The sequence below is a fragment of the Cinclus cinclus genome, chromosome 3 (genome assembly GCF_963662255.1).
Source record: "Cinclus cinclus chromosome 3, bCinCin1.1, whole genome shotgun sequence".
NCBI lineage: Eukaryota > Metazoa > Chordata > Aves > Passeriformes > Cinclidae > Cinclus > Cinclus cinclus.
The window spans coordinates 92,041,017-92,059,947 of NC_085048.1; the positions used below are offsets into that span (position 1 = coordinate 92,041,017).

The window sequence follows — 18,931 nt, forward strand, 5'->3', positions numbered from 1 at the left end:
AAGCTAAACATTTTTTTTCATAAAATGTAGACAAGCTTTGTGAGGACTAGTTTCCGCTTTTTTCATGATCTGCCCCCTCAACATTTGCAAATCATTCTTAAGCAACTCCTTCTTCCCATCATCTCAGATTTCACAGTGACATATTTCATCATCATTCTTCACCAAAATGGAACTCAGGGGAAAAAAAAAAAATCCATTTAGTATGTCAGATTTCATAACATAGTGATGCACATACCTAAATTAAGATTTCTATTTGTAGTAGTTATGCAGATTTTTCATTTCTGGTATTGCTTTGCTGCACAAGAGCTAGCCAGATGTATATGCCAGATAAATTCAAGATAGTAATTTTAGCTGTATTAAGAGTAAACCTGACAAGACATACTCTGTCATATGTAAAAAACTTTCCAAGGACCTCTGATTTCTAGTACAAGATATTGAAAATACCTACCCCAAAGCCAAAAACTTTCTGATAGCCCCTCAGTTGTAGTGACTTACTCACTGCTAGCACAGAACTGCTATTAGCTGATAGTGCTATTTCTTCTCCAAAATATTTTCTTTTTCTCTACCAAAAAAGTTATATTTGGAAACTTGCTACACCAAATGCTTACTTAAAACAAAAAACAAGCAAACAAACAAAAAATATTATTTTTACAGTTTGTAATTCACAGGGGTGGGAGCCAAAGAAACAGGTGCAAATCTATCAGACAGTTTCATCATTGCCAATGATAGTCAAAAATCAGGATGGATTTTTGCTTTGCTCTTAAGTGTTAGCCTTACCAAAAAAAAAAAAAAAAACAACCAAAAAAGAAAACAACCAAACCAAACAAAAAATACCTTTAAGCTGTTTGGATTCCATGTAAACTTTTGATAAAATTCAAAGCAATTGGTGATATACTTCCAAATACTAATTCAATTTTATTACTGCTATTTTATTTCATATTTAATAGATACTGACACAGTTATTAAAGAATAAGAAAAATAATTAAACAACATCCTTATTGTACTCTGAATTAATACAGATAATTCAAGCACTTAAATTATAGTTACAATGCATACATGCCAAATCAAAGATGTGTGACACTCAGTGGAACAACCCATTAACATTGACAGGAAATATCTGATAAGGCAGGTACATCATTAAAATGTATTTGGTTTTTTTTCAAAAGGTAGCATAAGTCTTGCAAAAGTGCTTGAACTTCCAGATCTTATTAAATATTTATAATTAATCCTTACAAAGTAACATTTCACAATGTGTGTTCTAATTAAAGGGACACTGTCAGGTTGAATTTTTTTTTTCCTAATTTGACCAATCCAAAAACTTGAAATTCCTGTTCAAGATCCATTTAGACTGTAGATCCTACACTTCTGCTTAAGAAGTGAGAAAACTTAGATTCCCTATGAAATTTTACAAAGATCTTTCACACATTCATGAGCACTGTATCAAATGCTCTGAGTTTACTTGTCTTTGCTCTGTTCCAGTGAGCACAGACAGCTTGGGGGTTTTTTTGATGTGTGATTATTCTCTCTTTTGCTATTGCTCTTGCCATTCCACATAACCCCTTCTTAATTTCTACAAAGGCTATTTCCAAAAGCCATAAATGTAGCAAGGAATACAACATGTACTCACAATGGAAATCTAACACTCAGTGAGATTGAGGGATTCATTTCTTCGATGTAGCTCATTCTTTCTCAACCTCAACTTCTTTTCCTCTTTTTTTTTTTACTTTTGAGATAAATAATTAATGTAGGGAATCTTTTCTCTGAGTAAGTTTTTTTTTACTCATACATCATGGTTCTGCTTTTGTTAAGTTGTATGCAAAGAGCTTCCAAGAAAACCAAAGGCTGCATGAAATAAGTGAAAAGTGGTACCATTGAGCTCTCCTCTACATTTTTATCTAGAAGACCATGACTCACAGTAATCAACCCCATTTAGGTTCTTCCATAGCCAAGAATTGTAAAACTGTTAGAATCACAAGTAAAAATGGTAATTTTGAATTTCTGGGGCTTTCAATTTCACTATGGATCACTTCAACTGTTTCCTTTCAAATGAAACTAAATTGGAAGCTGAAGTCTAGGACTCTGCCTACTGCATTCCACCTTTTGAAAAGATCTGGATTCTATAGGAGCAGACTAAAATTACCATGGAGTAGTACATTCACCCTACAGGACTCTTAGCAGTTGCTACAGCAGGCAGAGACTACCTTATTAAATGTTCACAGTCTAATCTCAGATTTGCACCTTATGTTTGAAAGTGGCATAACCTCTAAGAAGAAATCAAATCCCTGAACACAACACTCCTGATGGTCTGTAATGGAATGGTTTTTGGTGAGGGTGGAGAGTGGAATACATCTGTTTCCTCCATTGATACAAATCTGCTACAGAAAGTTTCCCTCTGAAAGACAAGCCTATATTAACACACACATTTACACTTTCTGGGGACTGAAATCCCAGTGTTGAGGCTGTTCATAAGTAGCATAGACAGACAAAGGTGAGACTTACATTATTTCCTTCTGTATAGCTTTCCTTGACACACAGGCACCTGTATGGTTTCATAGCTGTGTCACAATCATCAGCATGGCCATGGCAATTGCATCTGAAAGAACAAGAGGTGGTGTCAAAAGTTAAAACATGAAAACACATCTGTGCAAAAATATATTACACAGTCACAAAGTCAATTTTGTTTATTACACAGTCTGGCTCTTCATTAGGAACAAATAAATTTCACCAAAGAGAATGTTCTTAGGTGCAGTAAACTACAATAGATCACTTCACTCAATATATTTTTAAGCATCAACCATCGCTTTTCAAGAAAATAAAAACCAGCATGCAGTAGAGCTACTCTTGCCTTACATGATAGGGAATGAAAATTGTATTTCAGTATGTAACATTAATATGCAAAATTTTATTAAATAAACTACAATTATTCATAAATATTAAGACTTCCAGTGCAGCTCTAGTTTTTCAAGAAATCTTAACCACATCAGGAATAATTTTGAAGCCATTTTCCCTCAGTTACAATGTACATTTCTTACTAAAATAAAATCTGTACAGAGTCTTAATTAATAGTCAATAACCATACCACTCTACCTGAAGGCCTACTGTTCTGGAGGCATGGTACAGCTTTGCAAACTACAGCTGAAATTATTTTACTGTTACATCATCACCAAGATAAAGCTGTTTTAGTAAATGCATTATCATAATACATCTAAATCAATAATCAAAATATCTTAATAAGATATAAAATTTAAAAGTAAGCATGACTTCTGCTTTCTCTCAAAATGAGAACTACCAAAATAATTTCAGGAATAATAATACTTACAAATCTGCACCATATGCTTATTGGAAACTATTTCATTGTCAAATTTGCATATTATTTACAGGGAATAATTAGCCCTTTCACAAGACAGCACACATATACAATAAAGTTGTCAGTCACAGATAATATGACAGTTTTACTGACAGCTACCCAATTTTGAAAGGAAAACTCCAACTAAAACAAAGAACGAGCTCTTCATTGACTGTTAAAATTGCCACGTCTGGGAATCTATAGCTTGGAAGAGTTACTGAAATAAAGCACAAGCCATTGTTTCAGTCATATGCCTTTGCTTAGAGGCATTGGAAATTCCAAGGAAAGGATTGCTTTTGACAGATTTGTCTAATAAGTACAATTAATTTTAAAATAAAATGTGAGGAAATAAATTTACAAAACAGTACACCAACAATTTCCAACTTCATACACAGCTTCAGACCAAATTCCTCTCTTAATCATACATGTAAAAGCAAAACAAGTTGATCAAATTTTAGGTAGGTCCTTACACACGTTGTGCAGAGCTGTAACATAGACAATGCTGGGTGTGGGAAGGGTCACATAACACTTACCTTCCACTCACTGTTACTTCATTAATTCCATAGTACCTATGCCTAAAATTTACCCAAGGCTCATTAGTGTGATACTGGCCACGGAGATGAATCCTCACTTGTGTAGCTTTTACAAATTCTTGAAGAGATGGAGTATTATAAAAATCATTGTAACCTGGTCGGTGATTTGGTTCCGGGGTAAGGACACTGAAAGTTAGATTACCACGAGAATATGGTGTAAAGCTGTTTAAATAGAGAGGAAAACAAATCAAACTCAAAATATTACATATTTTACAGATTCTAGCCCCTAACATACTGTTTCTCCGAGAGGGTCTCAACTGTAAATGGTGGTTTCGTGCTTTCTGGGTAAAAATTCTTATGTCGTTGGATTCCCAGTCACCAGAATTCAAGAAGGGGAAAAAAAATGTCCTCTATATGTCTGTTTTGCCCTAAACTACCATGCTCTTCTCCAGACCCAAAGTTTCCAATTAAAATAAAGCCTTTAGCATGAAACTTTAATATATGATTAAAGTGTGACTGATACAGTGTCATCTGCACACATTTTCAAAAAGTTTAACACACTGTCCTTGAGAAACACAAACTAGGGTTGAGCCACATGAGGAAATCATCCAGATGACTAATTCAATAATTAATAGGCTTACACTGTCAGTAATATACCTGCTAAACACATACAAAAACCATACAGAAACAATTGTTATATTCTGAATTCCAAAGTCACAGGACAGTATCATCTGCTCATCTGAGTGAGCAGAGTTAGAAACACTTGCCATCTTCCAACGAGTGAAGTGCAAGATAATTTAATGGAAAGCAGCAAGACTGAGAGTAAAACTGCATCTTTAAGCCCAGGAAGGGGAAGGACAGTCCTGAGAATTCAAGTAAAAATGAGTGAACAGTAGATATAAACTGCACATTTGCACAACTTGGCATGAATCATGTCATATTGGTCTATGCACTAGGCAGAGTTTAGCCTCTGAAAAGCATGTCTGCTTATTTGCACACCTACATGAGATCATTAAAAATAGGTATCCCACATTATCACCTGGAACCTGACATGCAACATTCAAAAAATGTCACTTCAAAATATGTCAGTTTTTGAAAGATGATATTTCCAGTTAGGCTAGGTCTGCTGAGTCTTCAGACAGCTCTTCTGTCTTCATGAAAGATCTTTGAATTTCCTGTGCTCCTAATCCAGGTCAGTGCTCCACAAAAATCTCAGTAGAATATATCTGTTTCTTTGGGTGATTATGTCCTCTCTTTCCCTCCACAGAAAATTAAATAAAATGTATTTCTTCTATGGCTGTATATGCAGTATAGAACTGTAATGGAAATGTTTAGACAGGTCCAAATGGCAGATAAACAACACCATATTTGTATGGAAGCATCAGAAGGAACAGCAAAAACACTGTAAGGCTGATGGCTACTAGATAAGCAGGTCATCAAGATTTTATGGCATCTACATGCAGTTTCTCAGGAAACCAGGAAAACAAAGGAGATTCTAAAATAAGGGTCAGCCAATATTCAGACTAAGCAAAGATTCAAGCCTCTGAGAGGGGATAAAGGACAGTGACCAAGTCCTAACTTACATAGGTGGTACAGCATGGAGAAACAAAAACTTTAATCACTTTCATTTCCTAAAGGACACAAAAAAGAGTCCATTCAGTACTAGCATGTGATCACCAAAACAAGAACCATCAACTTATGCAAGTATTTCAAAACCAAGGTCACTTGTCTTTCATGTAAACCCAGGGAATCCTGGACAGGCCACCAGGATACTGGTGTCTAAATCCCAGACAGACAATCTGAACATGCTTTGGCAGTTACAAGTTTGTGGGTATGAGAGAAAGAGAGAGAAACAAGTTTTGCTTTACAACAAAATCCTCCAGGGAACTCTGTTACGCTACTGACATAAATTTGGAGCTTTGTTTCAACAGAAATTCCTCTTTGAGCACACAGAATATTCACCAATATATGTCTCATCATTTAAAGCTTTCTGTACATCAGCTGTACCCAAATATTATTCATTTGTATTGCATTCCTATCATTATTTACACTTCAATTGAATGGGAGAAAAAATGCTGCTTAGAAAACATTTATGGAAACAGTCCATATTTAACTCCTTGGTTCTTTTTTAAAATTATACAAATACATATTTTTGGGCTGAAAGCAGTATTGTACCTCACTTGGGTTATTTATCCAAAAACATTTGTCTTAACATAAGACATTTCCCTTTTCCTCTACCCTCTGCTTCAAAGATCAGCAATAAAGCTCAGATTCCTTTGCTGAAAAGTGGTGTAACTCAAATGACCTTATGCACCTCTCCTCAGAATTCTGAACTCCTGGAGAACAAAGATGCTGACACTTGAAAAAAATCTTAGAAAGGTAGCAAAAGAGGAAAAAAAAAAAAAAGAAGCAAAGTGCCCACAGCACCTGGTAATGTATTTTCTCACTGATTTCCAGCCAAGTACTAAACAAGCCTAATACTGACTGGCATCTGTACTCAGGCAAGAGATAATGAATTTGAATATATGTAATGGTGTAAGATCAATTTTTTATATGTGTATGTACATACACACATGCGTGTGTGTAATATGGTAACATATTAACTATTATATATGTTATACACTATATTTATGAAATGTATATTTTATATATTTCATATATATTATATATATATGAAATGTATATTTTATATCTATTAAAGATATTTATATATTAGAAAGCTATATATATATAGCTTTAAATTTCCACGTTAATTGACAGTAAAAGGGCTTGCAATGTATTTCTAAATGGTAATAATCCTTCTGCCCCTCTTCCAACAGTTTTATATTGCTTCTTAGAAAGATCATCTTAGAAAGATGAGAAAGATTGAAGATACCATTTTCAACCCATTTCTTACATGTGTTGCATAATACTAGCAGGGTTGAATGACTGGCCTTTGTACTTCAGTCTGGCTTTTTTCCTAAGCTTCAGAACAAGTTTCCCTCCCAGAGATCAGAAGGTAGACTTTCACATTCACTAGACAGTTTAGAACAATGTTGTATCAGTACCTTCCTCCACTTACCCTCTCAGTGTTCTGCAATTCCACTGGCAATAGCCATCAAAAACCTAACACACATCATTTTGAAATTCCACCTCAAAAATAAGAGAGGAATCAATTGACTCACACTCACAAATGATTAAAATCTGATAAAAATGACAGAAGACATTTTGGCAATCTTAATTTGAAATGTCCTGTTTAGGGTCATTTATATATTCAGCAGTCCACAACAAATGAGTGTACCAAATTAAAAGATTCTATCTCATTGGGAAATAGCAAAGAATTGTGTCAGGATGTTACCTGTTCAAAGCATCTGTATCATGCAGCTAATACCCACTCATACCTAGGCAGCTGGAGACAGTTGACAGAGTCTGGCTTTTCCAGAGATCCATTGTTCTCCATTTCAAAAATCCTGCAATTCCTAGCAAAATATTGCCAGTCTTCCCATTCTAGATCATCTCTTTTTTTCCTTTCAATTTTTATTCCTTCAGGGTGTGGGCTAAAGAACTGCAGTATAATATAGAATACCTACAAGAAGATAACAAATTTATGAACTGATATTAATGACTAAGTTGTAAAACAATGGTAATTAAAACCTTTATTTTTTTAAATGTACTATACAGTCTGCTTTACCACTCACAGACAGAAGCGGCCATATTTCACCCCACATATTCCCAATGAAAGCCAAAGAGAACCAACCCTTTTTATTGAACAAGCTCTTTGATCTCTCAGACGCCATCACACAAATACTGAACTCTTGCATCAGAACTTCACTTTTTCTCAAAAACTGTTTGAAAATGCACTTCAAAGTCAGATCCACCATTTGTTACAGCAATGTTAGTTTGGTAAAAATGAAAGTTGTAACTTTGTGTTGCCAAACATTTGACAAGTTGTTTGTCTGATAGCAGGTAAGGTTGTTTTTGTTTTTTTAATTCTCCATATTTTTAGCTCAGATTCTCATCAAATACCTGTATTGTTTCAAAGAGCACTTCTCTCAGCATACTGTATAAGCAGAAGTGTATGTATCAAATAAGCAAAAGCCAAGAATTTCACATACATTTGAAATCACTTTTAACTAAATTATTAACGTTTACATTGTAGCCAAAACCTGTCATCACATTCTTTCCCTACTTGCCATTAATTAAAAAAAAAAAAACAGCAAGAATATACAGAAATTTGGTAAATACCCTATTGTGAATGCACTTCTGATACGTCCCTCTTTCCAAGACATCCTGACATTCTTTCACAGCCTAGTGGAGGGTTAGGAGCAATATGGCCTCTTCAGTAACCATGCCTGCTTAACATTTTCTCTTTTCATATTCCTTGGAAGGCTAATCGATCACCTCCAGAATATCTACACACAGGAACACCCTCTAATACGTCAATGGGCTTTTGATACATTAAATTTCACTTGCCTGCAGTCAGTTTTCTACTAGTGGGTACAAAACAAGCACCTTAAGTTTTAATAGAAATTAGAATTAAAGTTGAAATTTACAAAAGTGGAGTCAAAAGACAACTATCAGTTTCTAAATATTGGTGCCTTCACACACAATATCTACTGTTGTATATTTACTCTAGATCACATTTTGTTAAAACAGGCACATCAAAAGAGAATGCCAAGAACCATAATGCATCCTGTCGCCTTTAGCACTGTTACATGCCAATAAAGGAAACTTTCTTCCTGGTCCTCTAAGGATAACATTTTAAAGCATAAGGTTTGAATATTCTCAGAACGGCAATGCAGTATCCACAAAAATATTTTCTTAGTTTTGTTTTAATAAATGACAAATGGCATCTTCCCATTACCTGATACTGTCCATTTTGTAAATTTATTGTGATTGAAACACCACGATCCAGACCTGCAGTATTAGCAAACACAGATGAAATCCAGGTGGTCCCAATGTCATTATCATTGATGTAGTAGAGAGGATGGGCTTCTGCATCCAGCCTCAGCACCCTGTCATTAGTGGTATCATCTGCACCATTAGGGATGCAGTACCTCTGTATTAAAGGGTGTACTCGGGGATGACTTCCAGGACAGCGGCACTCAGACTGAGTATGAAGATGAGGGAATTTTCCAGAGAACACTTCCAAAATGTCTCTGTCACAGCATAGAGAATAGTAATTATATACATGACAAAAAGAACAAATGTCACTTTGTGCATCTATATTCATGGATTTAAAAAAAAAATCAGTTTAGACTGTAATAGAAGCCCTAAACTCCTGATTTAAGAACATAAAAATGGGGCACTCAGCTAGGTGTGAAGCCTCCCCCCAAGGTCTCTACATTATCAATGTAGCAAATAGGCATCTTCAAAAAAATATCTGTGAAGAACCACTCTGGAGCTCCTTCCATTGCTCCACATATATGGAGTTCTTCAGACACAGGGCACCAAGGGAAATAAGTTCTTTGGTGGGATGTCTAAAGCTAGATAGGATGAATCCTGCCATAGATGCAAGGAAAAAACCCCCTAACTTTTTATTGCAGCATCATGTCTGGCTCCAATCAGCAATCTGGATCCTGTTCTTAAACACACCAAAGTGTCTATATACTGCCTGTAACCACTGTAAAGTTAAATGCTTGCACTCGAATCCTCCCAAAAGACCAGCTTGAACAATATAATAGTGTACCTTAGGAAACTTGGATAGAAATATTTTCACTTTTATATAATTTTAATAAAGATGCCCACTTTTTAAACTGCAATCAACCTAGTCGTCAAATTATTGAGATATTTCACTCCCCTCTGACAACAGCAACTGAAACAGATACAAAGGTAGGTAGGCAGGCAAGAAAGCAGATATATGAATGACATGGACAGTTCTTTATCTGCTCATTGCTGGTATAAAGGAAGGATTTTGTGAGTCTAGAAGAGATTGAATTTTTAAATTTAAACCTTTTCAGTTTTCCCATTTTCCTTCTTTATCAATAAGAACATAATTTTGTGTGTTTATTAAGCAAATAAATACTTGCTAGCTACCACTACAACTTCCACAGAACCCAGAATTACAGGACTTTTAACATACCCATATTAAATTAATTGGTATGCAGGCAAGACTTTCCTTCCCAATTTATCCCAGACAAACATTTTGGACCCAGCTATTTGTGAATATAAAATCAAATCTAGAAAGACATCAGTACGTGAAAACAGTCTGAAAAATAACTTAATTTCCAAATGTTAAGCTTTATTCATTTCACTGACCTAAATTGTAGTTCAAAAGATTTGACAAGCATTGCTCTGAGAAATACAACCAGTGTTGATTTTCATAAAACTTGGAATTCAGATTCATATTAATACTTCCAATTTACAGGAGCTCAGTTCATCATAATGTCCTGCAGACAGCTGAGTGCCAAGGAAACTGCTCTACATCTTATGGAAAGACTATCATTAAGTAGCCTGAAGGTCTGTAGTCCCGAGTGTCATTGTGTGCAGCCTCCCCAGAAGCACCACGCAGACAAATAAGACCCGACTACTTCTGGCCAGCCTGAAATGACTGGATTAATCCAGCATGAGCTGGATAATAAAGGTAACATCTCTTTGTAATGTGCTAGAAAGGGAGGCTGGAGGGCAACAGAAATTGCAGTGGCAACACTAATTTGGCCTCAGGAAGAGAGGAAGTCAAAGCAATTGCCCAGGGCTCTGTGGGTTGAGGAGCTAAGTCATTGGTGGCTTATGGTGACAATCTCATCTGGAGAGCAAGGGACAATGGCACCTCGGGGCAGGGGTGTGTGTGTGGGAGCACCAAGAATATCAGGCATGGATACTGTCGGGAAGTGAAACCAGAGGAAAGCAACAGCTAAGCACAGGGAGCCACTCAAAGCCAGCACTGCTGCTAATCACTTTGGAAAGCCCATCCTCCTGGACTGCATCACTGGTATCTGAGTGGTCAAAACCAGACTAGTCCACTCTGCTCCCTTCCTTGCCCTACAGTTGACATAGAGCTCAGAGGAAGCTTAGCAAGTCTTATCCACCAGGACTAAGCTTATCAGCACACACTATTATGACAGAATTATGATGGGTAGGTAACACCTAGACAGTTTATAAGCATTGAAACCTAGCAACTGGATCTACTCTCTACAGAATGCATGCTAAGTCAGGTTGTAGCAAGGACAACAATAGCAAGGAGAGCACATATTTATTAGTGTTTTGTTTCACTACATATATACTACATACACAACTACATACATCAAGCCTATTTATACAACAGTTCAAATGCAAAACACATCAAGTTGTTGAATTTATTTTAACTCAAGACTTCTGTAGATTAAAGGTAATCTTTGAAATGAGGCTCAGGAAACTACATTGTCATAAGCAATTATCTAAAGGAAACGTCTGAAAAGCACTACACTTTGGGAAACAAGCATATTGTTATCTACACTTCCTTCTCACCATACTCTTATTTTGTTACAAAAATAAAAGTAATTTACCTGTTTGTAAGTGCCACTGGGTAAAATCGAAAATCTTGCATTCTTCCAACAAATTGCTCTAAACCTAAGGAAATACACTATAAATAATCTATTGAGCAGAAGGCAGCTTTGCACTGCATGAGAGCACCTTTGATTCAGCACTCAGAAATCTCTCTTGCACAATTACCCCTCCTGAATGAAACCATCTTGGACCTGGACAAAACTATAGAGGGCAGTGACTTAATTTTTTTGATAAAAAAGAATGATTTATAATAACTTTATAAGAACATTTTGTACCTATCTCTTTTCTGATTAGAGAGGTGGCAAAGGGATCGGCTCATTAGACAGAAGTAATGAGCCAATCCATGTGCCACCTCTAATTAGAGAAGAGATACAGTAGGTACAACTGTACCTATCAATTTATACAATAAAGATAAAAAGCATTTCAAAATATTCCTTTCTTTTACGTGATTAGCTATCCAGCATTCAGAATCAAAACCACAACAAAATACATTTCCAAATACAAGCTTTAAGAAATGAGGCACAGAATACTCTCTTGCCCAAAGCCATAATAAAGCTGTTTATGTGACATATATTTAGAAGTTAGCTTCAAATCGTGCATGCTCCTGAAGAGCAATAACCAATGTTCTTACATCTGCAGAGCCAAGAATTACTGAAAAGCAACAAAAAAATCCCCCACTGCTCTTCTGTGATTGTGTCATGATATAGTACATATAAAATTCTAGATGCAGATGAGGAGTAAAACTCTCAGGCATTACTAGAGGCTGAAAGATTCTCTTTCTGCCATTGTTTACATGAGTATTGATAGAACCGAAGAACACAGACAGCCAGGAACCTTCAGCTCTGTTCTTGACTCTGCAGACAGAGGAGTCTAGTGGCCATGCACAATTCCATTCTGAAACAGTTCCCTACATTTGCTCAGCAAAACTATGGTCAGAAATTAGTGGAACAAGTCACTTTACATACAAGTTTTAGAGAATTCAGGAAAACCTATCTATATGCAGGAATACATTGATGTTTGGTAGATTATCATAATTGATCTTCCTGCAAATCTTGTAAGAAAGCTAATTGAACAACAGGAATTTTCTTCTGCAGTAAGGTATTACTTCTCAGCATATAGCTAACTTAAAATTACTCACACTCTTCTTTTAACTACACCATGCATGTTTTATTTTGATTATTCCAGTGCATTCCACTAAAGTATAACAAGATTTACCTGTGAAGCTTTGTCCAATTTGCAGAGTACCATCAGCATCAGTATCTACAACTGTTCCCATAAGAGTCCTTGAATCAAAAGGTGTGTTATCATCTTCCCAACCATTCAAGAAGAAACTAATTCGGCTGTGATGCACCTATAGAATCAATGTAAAGGGGTAAACATATGCTTTATCAGGCAATCACTTTGATTTTGCTACTTTTTTTGTCTATCACTGATTAACTGATAACATTAGCTCAGGCTACTTGCTGTGTGTCTTCATTTTTGATGCCTACTGAAAACAATTACCTCTTTTTCATTAACAGATCAGTACTCACATGCAGAGAGTATAAAATTTCCACAGGGGTTAAATCAAAGAAGGAACTATAGCACAGGGATTTGGTGGAGATGGAGGAGAAGAGAGGAAAAGAAGGGTGGGTGCATTGCACAAGGCTGGCTACAGCTCCATCATCACTTTGGGCCATGGGCACATGTTACAGCTGTCACAGCTCTTCTCATACATCACTTCAAACAGACCTCAAGGGGCTGCACACCATGCTCAGGATAACCAAACACAGGCCTCTAACACCCCCCAAAACCTCTCCCTAACCCCAGCATGCTTGTTTCTGTAAGGGCTGAAGGGAATTGTATAGGAACTGCCTACATCTGCTTTACACCCACTGGGTAATTCCCTTTCTCCAAGGGAACCCTTGGCGAGGAATACGCACTCAGCCAGCACCCCAGGGTACTGTTTTCTGCAAGTGTTCCCTTTCCTGCCAATTCATTTTAAATCTGAGCTAACATTCACAGATATACTTTATGGCATTCTCCCAGCTCCACAAAGTCACAAGATGCTGAGCTTTTATAAAGTTGAGGAGTTTTTTGCATTAGAAACGCTTGGATTTAAGTTACCCAAAATTAGGAAAAGTTTAACAATATGGGAGTGTCTTTCAGCCTTAAATTGTATTACATTCAATACTCTCACTAAAAAAAAATCCAGGCCCACACAAAATAAAAACCAGAAGTATTGTGTCTATAGTCAGGTTGCCATTAATGAAGTTATTATAGAAAGTAAGTTGGCCTTACTGAAAGTTTCCATTTCAGAAAATTTATTTGCAAAAAAATTTAATTGCTTGGGTTTCAGCAACAATTAGCTTGCATAAAGGTTTTTTCACATGAGAACTTGTTAGCATTAAAATTTTGAAACACCATTTTGCTGCTGCCAATTTACAAAGCATTATTTTAATTTTGCAGATGTGGATGCCTGGTGAATCATGTCTATCAAGGCCAATAAAACTAGAGCGCTTTAGCCCATCTTGACAGTCACACCAATCAAAAGAAAATAAACCTGGCATTATTGCTTCCATAAGAACAATACCTATGTGAGGACATAAAAGGTTTACAAGCCAGAATAATTTGTTGCAAAAAAAGGAAAGACAGAACTTATTTACCAGTTAACAAAATTCCAGCTTGAAAACTGCAATATAAGCACACACAATACTATTCTGACAATAAAATCTTTCAAATTTCAGACCAAGATAAATGGACACAATTATCTATAAATCTGAGCTCAGATGATCAGCATCAGTGCCTTGGGCAACGTGAGTCTATCAGCATTTTAAGAAAGAAAACATGAAATAAGATGGAGGGGTTTGTTTGGCTTTTTTTATTTTTTTTTGGCTTCACACAAGATTGTACAAATGAATTTTTCCTCCTTAAGCTGTACTTTCAAACATACACATGCACATGGAGCTTTATTGCCATTTCCAGATTCAGTCAATATTTCCCAAATTTAGACAGGAATATTTATTGCCCTTCCACTGATGGAAATTTGAAGGCTATTATCATAATTACTAAGCCTTGAGATTTGTTCAAAAAGTTATTGCATATGAGTTTCACCGCTCAAAATACATCTTTCTATTTTAAATTATCTTTTGTGTTGACACATCAATGACCTAAATACAACATTTTCTTTATTTAATTTTAATACAAAGCCCTCTAAACATCTGATGCCCTATTTGCAAGAGCCTAAGTATACGTATATATTGTGGTTACATTGCATTTCTTTTCTGCATCACATTTTTTACAGCCTGTTACTGTCATTTGGTGTTTGACTGTTATCATCATAAAAGATACAGGCTTTTCTACTTTGTTATTTGTAGCATTATCTCATGTTTTACAACATCTTTGCACAACATGCCTGCACATGAAATATAACTAGTGAAAAGTTCTCAGTGGTATTAATGCATAAAAAAGAATGTGGTTCCATCTCTACTGTCTTTACCCAGCCAAAAGCTGATGAACAGCCAATTTTCCTTTATCACATTAGCACAGCCATGAGGGAAACACATTTGTTCTCGTCAGCTACACTAAAGATACTATTACCAATCTAACATATACATGTTTTATATCAGCAGTATTCTCAGAGTATGAGGGAGCCAACAATATATTAACACTAGCATGACAGTTTATTTAAGAAAAGAAAATTGTCTCTGTAGAGGGACAGAAGTTAGAAATGTATGGCTAAAGCTCAGTGTCACTGGTCTAATAAAGGTAATAATTCTTAAGCTTGCTTTATAGCAGGTAACACTCCTGTGGCAGCTCTGTCATATCACTCAAATAAAAATGTTGTCTTTTACAAGTTTAAGAGTACCTTTATTTTTAGTCAGATATGAAGCATGTTTCTGCTTTCCTGTTTCCACTGTAAAACATTTGTAAGGGGAATTCAGAAATGGGCATGCTCACTCCCATCAGCTTCTTGAAAACTTACTGTCTCAGGCACAGCTGTATAGGACCTAATTCTGCCTCCCCCTGTGGCAAGCAGAGTGCTTCACCTCCATGCACCCCATACTAAAATCAGGGGGTCTATTTATGACTTAAGAGCAACAGAATTGGGCCCTAAGTGACCAGGTATTTTTACTTGTTGAAAATAGGTGACTAATGACAATTTTAAATCTCCCTCCCCCACCACCAATCTCTTTGTATTAAATAGGATTTAGAATAGTTGGGTTTAATATAGCACATCCCCAAGGTAGCCCTAAGCACTTTACAATGCTGAATTGGATATCAGTAGTGCAGTGACTGTGTAAGGCAAAGGCAGCAGTCATTATGCATTTGGCAGTAGCTCAATGTAATGATCCCCCTGCTGGTTATTAAAGGGGGTATGAATATCTGACATGGGAGGAAAATGTAGGAGGGAAACCATGTGTGGTATAAAAAATCCCAGTGGCTCTCCACTGTGGGAGGAGAGGAGGTCTCAAAGTTTGGTGCCAGTTTAGACTAAGCTAAATAAGAAGAAAGGCTGGCACCAAATGGGCTGTTTGATGCAGTTATTTAAGGTCTCCTGACCGTTAGCATGAAATACCATACAGTAGCACAGAACTAAAAGAACACTTTCCCTCTTAACTAGGACAATAGGATTATTTCCCAATTGTCCTTATTAATAATGTTCAATAGGAATTTGCCCCAAGAGAATAACAGGAGATGGGTGGGAAATGTTGCCTTTGTGGTTATGCAGAGCACAGAACCAGAAGCCTGGGACATCAGCACTCTAATCCCAGCTCTGCAACCACCTCACACTCCTGTGCTTCCCCATCTGTCAAATATAGCAAATAAAGCAAGGATTAGTTACTAAGATCCATTTGCTCTGAAACCATTGACAACACTGAACCTAACACCAACTGCAAGCAATGGAAAATCCACACGATGGTGAACTGAGGTGGTGAAAGACATCAATATTCTTTCCTCTAACAGCACTCTTGGTATGATCTAGAAGACTTTCAAAGATGAGAGGTACTGGGCCAAAGAGCTGAGAAGCACGTTTCTTCAGTGCATCCCAAATTAGGCTTATGCTTCTCCAGCATAAACAAATTGCACATCAGAGACAGCAATACCAAATAAAAGCACTTTCTAGCAAGGAAACCTTCCCTGCCCTATGGGTCATAATACTGCAGAATCACAAAATCACAGACTGGGAAAGGTTGGAAGGGACCACATTAGATCATGTGCTCAAACCTCCCTGTTCAAGCAGGGTCATTCCAGAGAATATGTGGCACAGGATTGTGCCCATGTTATTAATAAAATGAGATAGGTACAGGAAATATATTACAACTTTCTTACCTAAAGATCTGTGCTCTTCAGATCCTACCCATGAAAACACAACAATGAAGTTTAACATTAATTTTGCCACTCAGTTTTGATCAGTCAGAACTGTCATGCAAAGAAAAGCCAGTTATTTTATATATTAAGTACTAACAGAACTGCTAACTTCTACTGTATTGCAGTAATCTGTGTGGCAAAAAAAGAAACAACACAACCAAATACTCCACTTACTTCAGAGCAGTTGCACTGGCTAAAGGAGTATGGCAAAAAGCAGAAGCTCCTTAACTGAAGAATACTGAGGGTTCTATTTTTTTAATAAGCCTTGTATTGTACTTATATTTATAGGTATAATGCATATTGGTATACCAATGTATAAATAAATAGTATAAGAGTTACAAGTACCAAGTATAATAGATACTTTAAAAATATGTAGTAGCACAATAAAAATTAACAATATGCTTTTTTCAAAAAAACAAAAAGCCTAATATTCCCCATTATAAACACAGAGGCAAAAGAGATTGCGATATCAAGTAGAAGACAGTTATATTGACTCCACTTTTTTGAACTACAATGATCCTTTCAAAGCTGAAGTCAGTTTGGGCTGTTCTGAGACCACAAATTACAAAGTTTTGGCTGTCACATAATGATACTCACATTTATTACCTTGGAATGTATATGTGGGATATCTGGCCCACTTAAGCAACATACACTTTCTCTTCACACGCATTAATCATTCTGTCATCAAAAATGTCCTCTTACATATATGTATAAAGGCAACTGAGACAATTTGAGTCTCTTCCATGTGGAATTGAATTGCACCATTTCAGCCAAAATCAATAAAGTTAACTGAACCTTTCTTTAGTGAACACTATGATCTTTTCGCATTAGTAGGATTTTTCCATTAGAAGCTGGTCCTAATATTAATACTACCTATATACCTCATGGAAAATGATTTCTTATAAATAAGATAGGAAGGAGAGACACAGACAAGAGTTCTTTATGTCCCACTAAAAAAAAATCTCTAAGAATCCCTAAATGTATCAGCAAAGCTAAAGATCACTGACCAGAGATCAAAGCTTCACTGCACTAAATGACACACAACCAACAGATGCAGTAGTCTCCTGAATATTTTAATTTGTAATAGTATATGCTTCAACGACACCTGCTTTTCAGTTAGTACAACCTTCTCCTTTATTTTATCTTTCCTATTCCAATATTCATTGGTATGGGAAAGATTTATTAAAATATTAGCGATAAATTAAAGGGAGTTATTTCAAGACAACAGTAATCTCTTTCACTGGTTGAATATACATTTTTTACCCTTATTCATCATAGCTTCCAGTAACCATAAAGTACAATTTAATCTCAACATCTCCTTTCATCGTCTTTTGTTCTAATAACTAGATCACAGTGTCTGGCAAGACAGATTAATAAACCAGAAGGATTGCTTCCCAGATTTGCAGGCCATAAATGAAGAGTTCTACAACAGAGGGAACTCTGGCATCAAAAATGAAAGGAATAAAAAAAAAAATTATTTTCAAATCATTTAAGCCAAATGATACCAACCCTGGACTACTTAGTTTTCCAGCCAACTTAGTGATGGCAAGCACTTCACCGGCAACTTCAGCTCTTACAGCTATTCAGACCTTCACACAAAGTCTCAGATGGCAGAGGCAGGACTGACTGATACAGATAAAACAAGGACCAAAATTCATCTTCCAATACTAGGAAATTATTACATTCCAACACATGTACTGGACACTACTGTTTTCAAGTAAGATGAAAAGGAAGCAGCTCAAGGATCTATGATATTTACCTGACAGTGAACAAGATTATTCCAAAACCCAGGTATCTGCATACTGATTTTTTTTAAAGCTAATTTTTAAGTTAAAGATGCACATTTAGCTAGCTTGCAAATGCAAGTTAAATTTAAAAACTTAATACAAACTAAAACACAATGTCAGTTTCTCAAGTACAAGAAAAGAAAATTCTCCCCCAAATAGGAGAACAAAAAATAAACTGTAAGAAAACACAAATAAGTCTGCTTTCATTTTCCTTAAGCCACATTTGCACAGCAGGTGGTTACTCAGAATTAGAAATAATTATTACAAAGAAGATGATACACAATATGAAGAATTTTTAAATGTATTACGAGAAGCAATTAGGTAGCTATACAATTTATATTATAAGGCACAAAAAAAAAGTGGGGGGGAAAAAAGTTCAATTTACTTTCCAAATTAGCAAGCTAATAGGAATAAACCCTCCCTTTACTTGTCTTAAAAACTAAAGCAAT

General features: G+C 36.0%; 1 protein-coding gene across 1 annotated transcript in view; it reads right to left on the minus strand.

The window, feature by feature from the left end:
• The window catches only part of USH2A (usherin), a 374,892-nt gene that overhangs the window by 331,590 nt on the left and 24,371 nt on the right, over window positions 1–18,931 (minus strand). Inside the window, exons 3-8 of the mRNA XM_062490428.1 lie at window positions 12,559–12,694; window positions 11,343–11,406; window positions 8,723–9,017; window positions 7,260–7,444; window positions 3,880–4,101; window positions 2,500–2,593 (exon numbers count right to left, since the gene is read on the minus strand). Coding sequence (XP_062346412.1) covers window positions 2,500–2,593; window positions 3,880–4,101; window positions 7,260–7,444; window positions 8,723–9,017; window positions 11,343–11,406; window positions 12,559–12,694 — 996 coding nt within the window. The remainder of the gene's footprint in view (window positions 1–2,499; window positions 2,594–3,879; window positions 4,102–7,259; window positions 7,445–8,722; window positions 9,018–11,342; window positions 11,407–12,558; window positions 12,695–18,931) is intronic.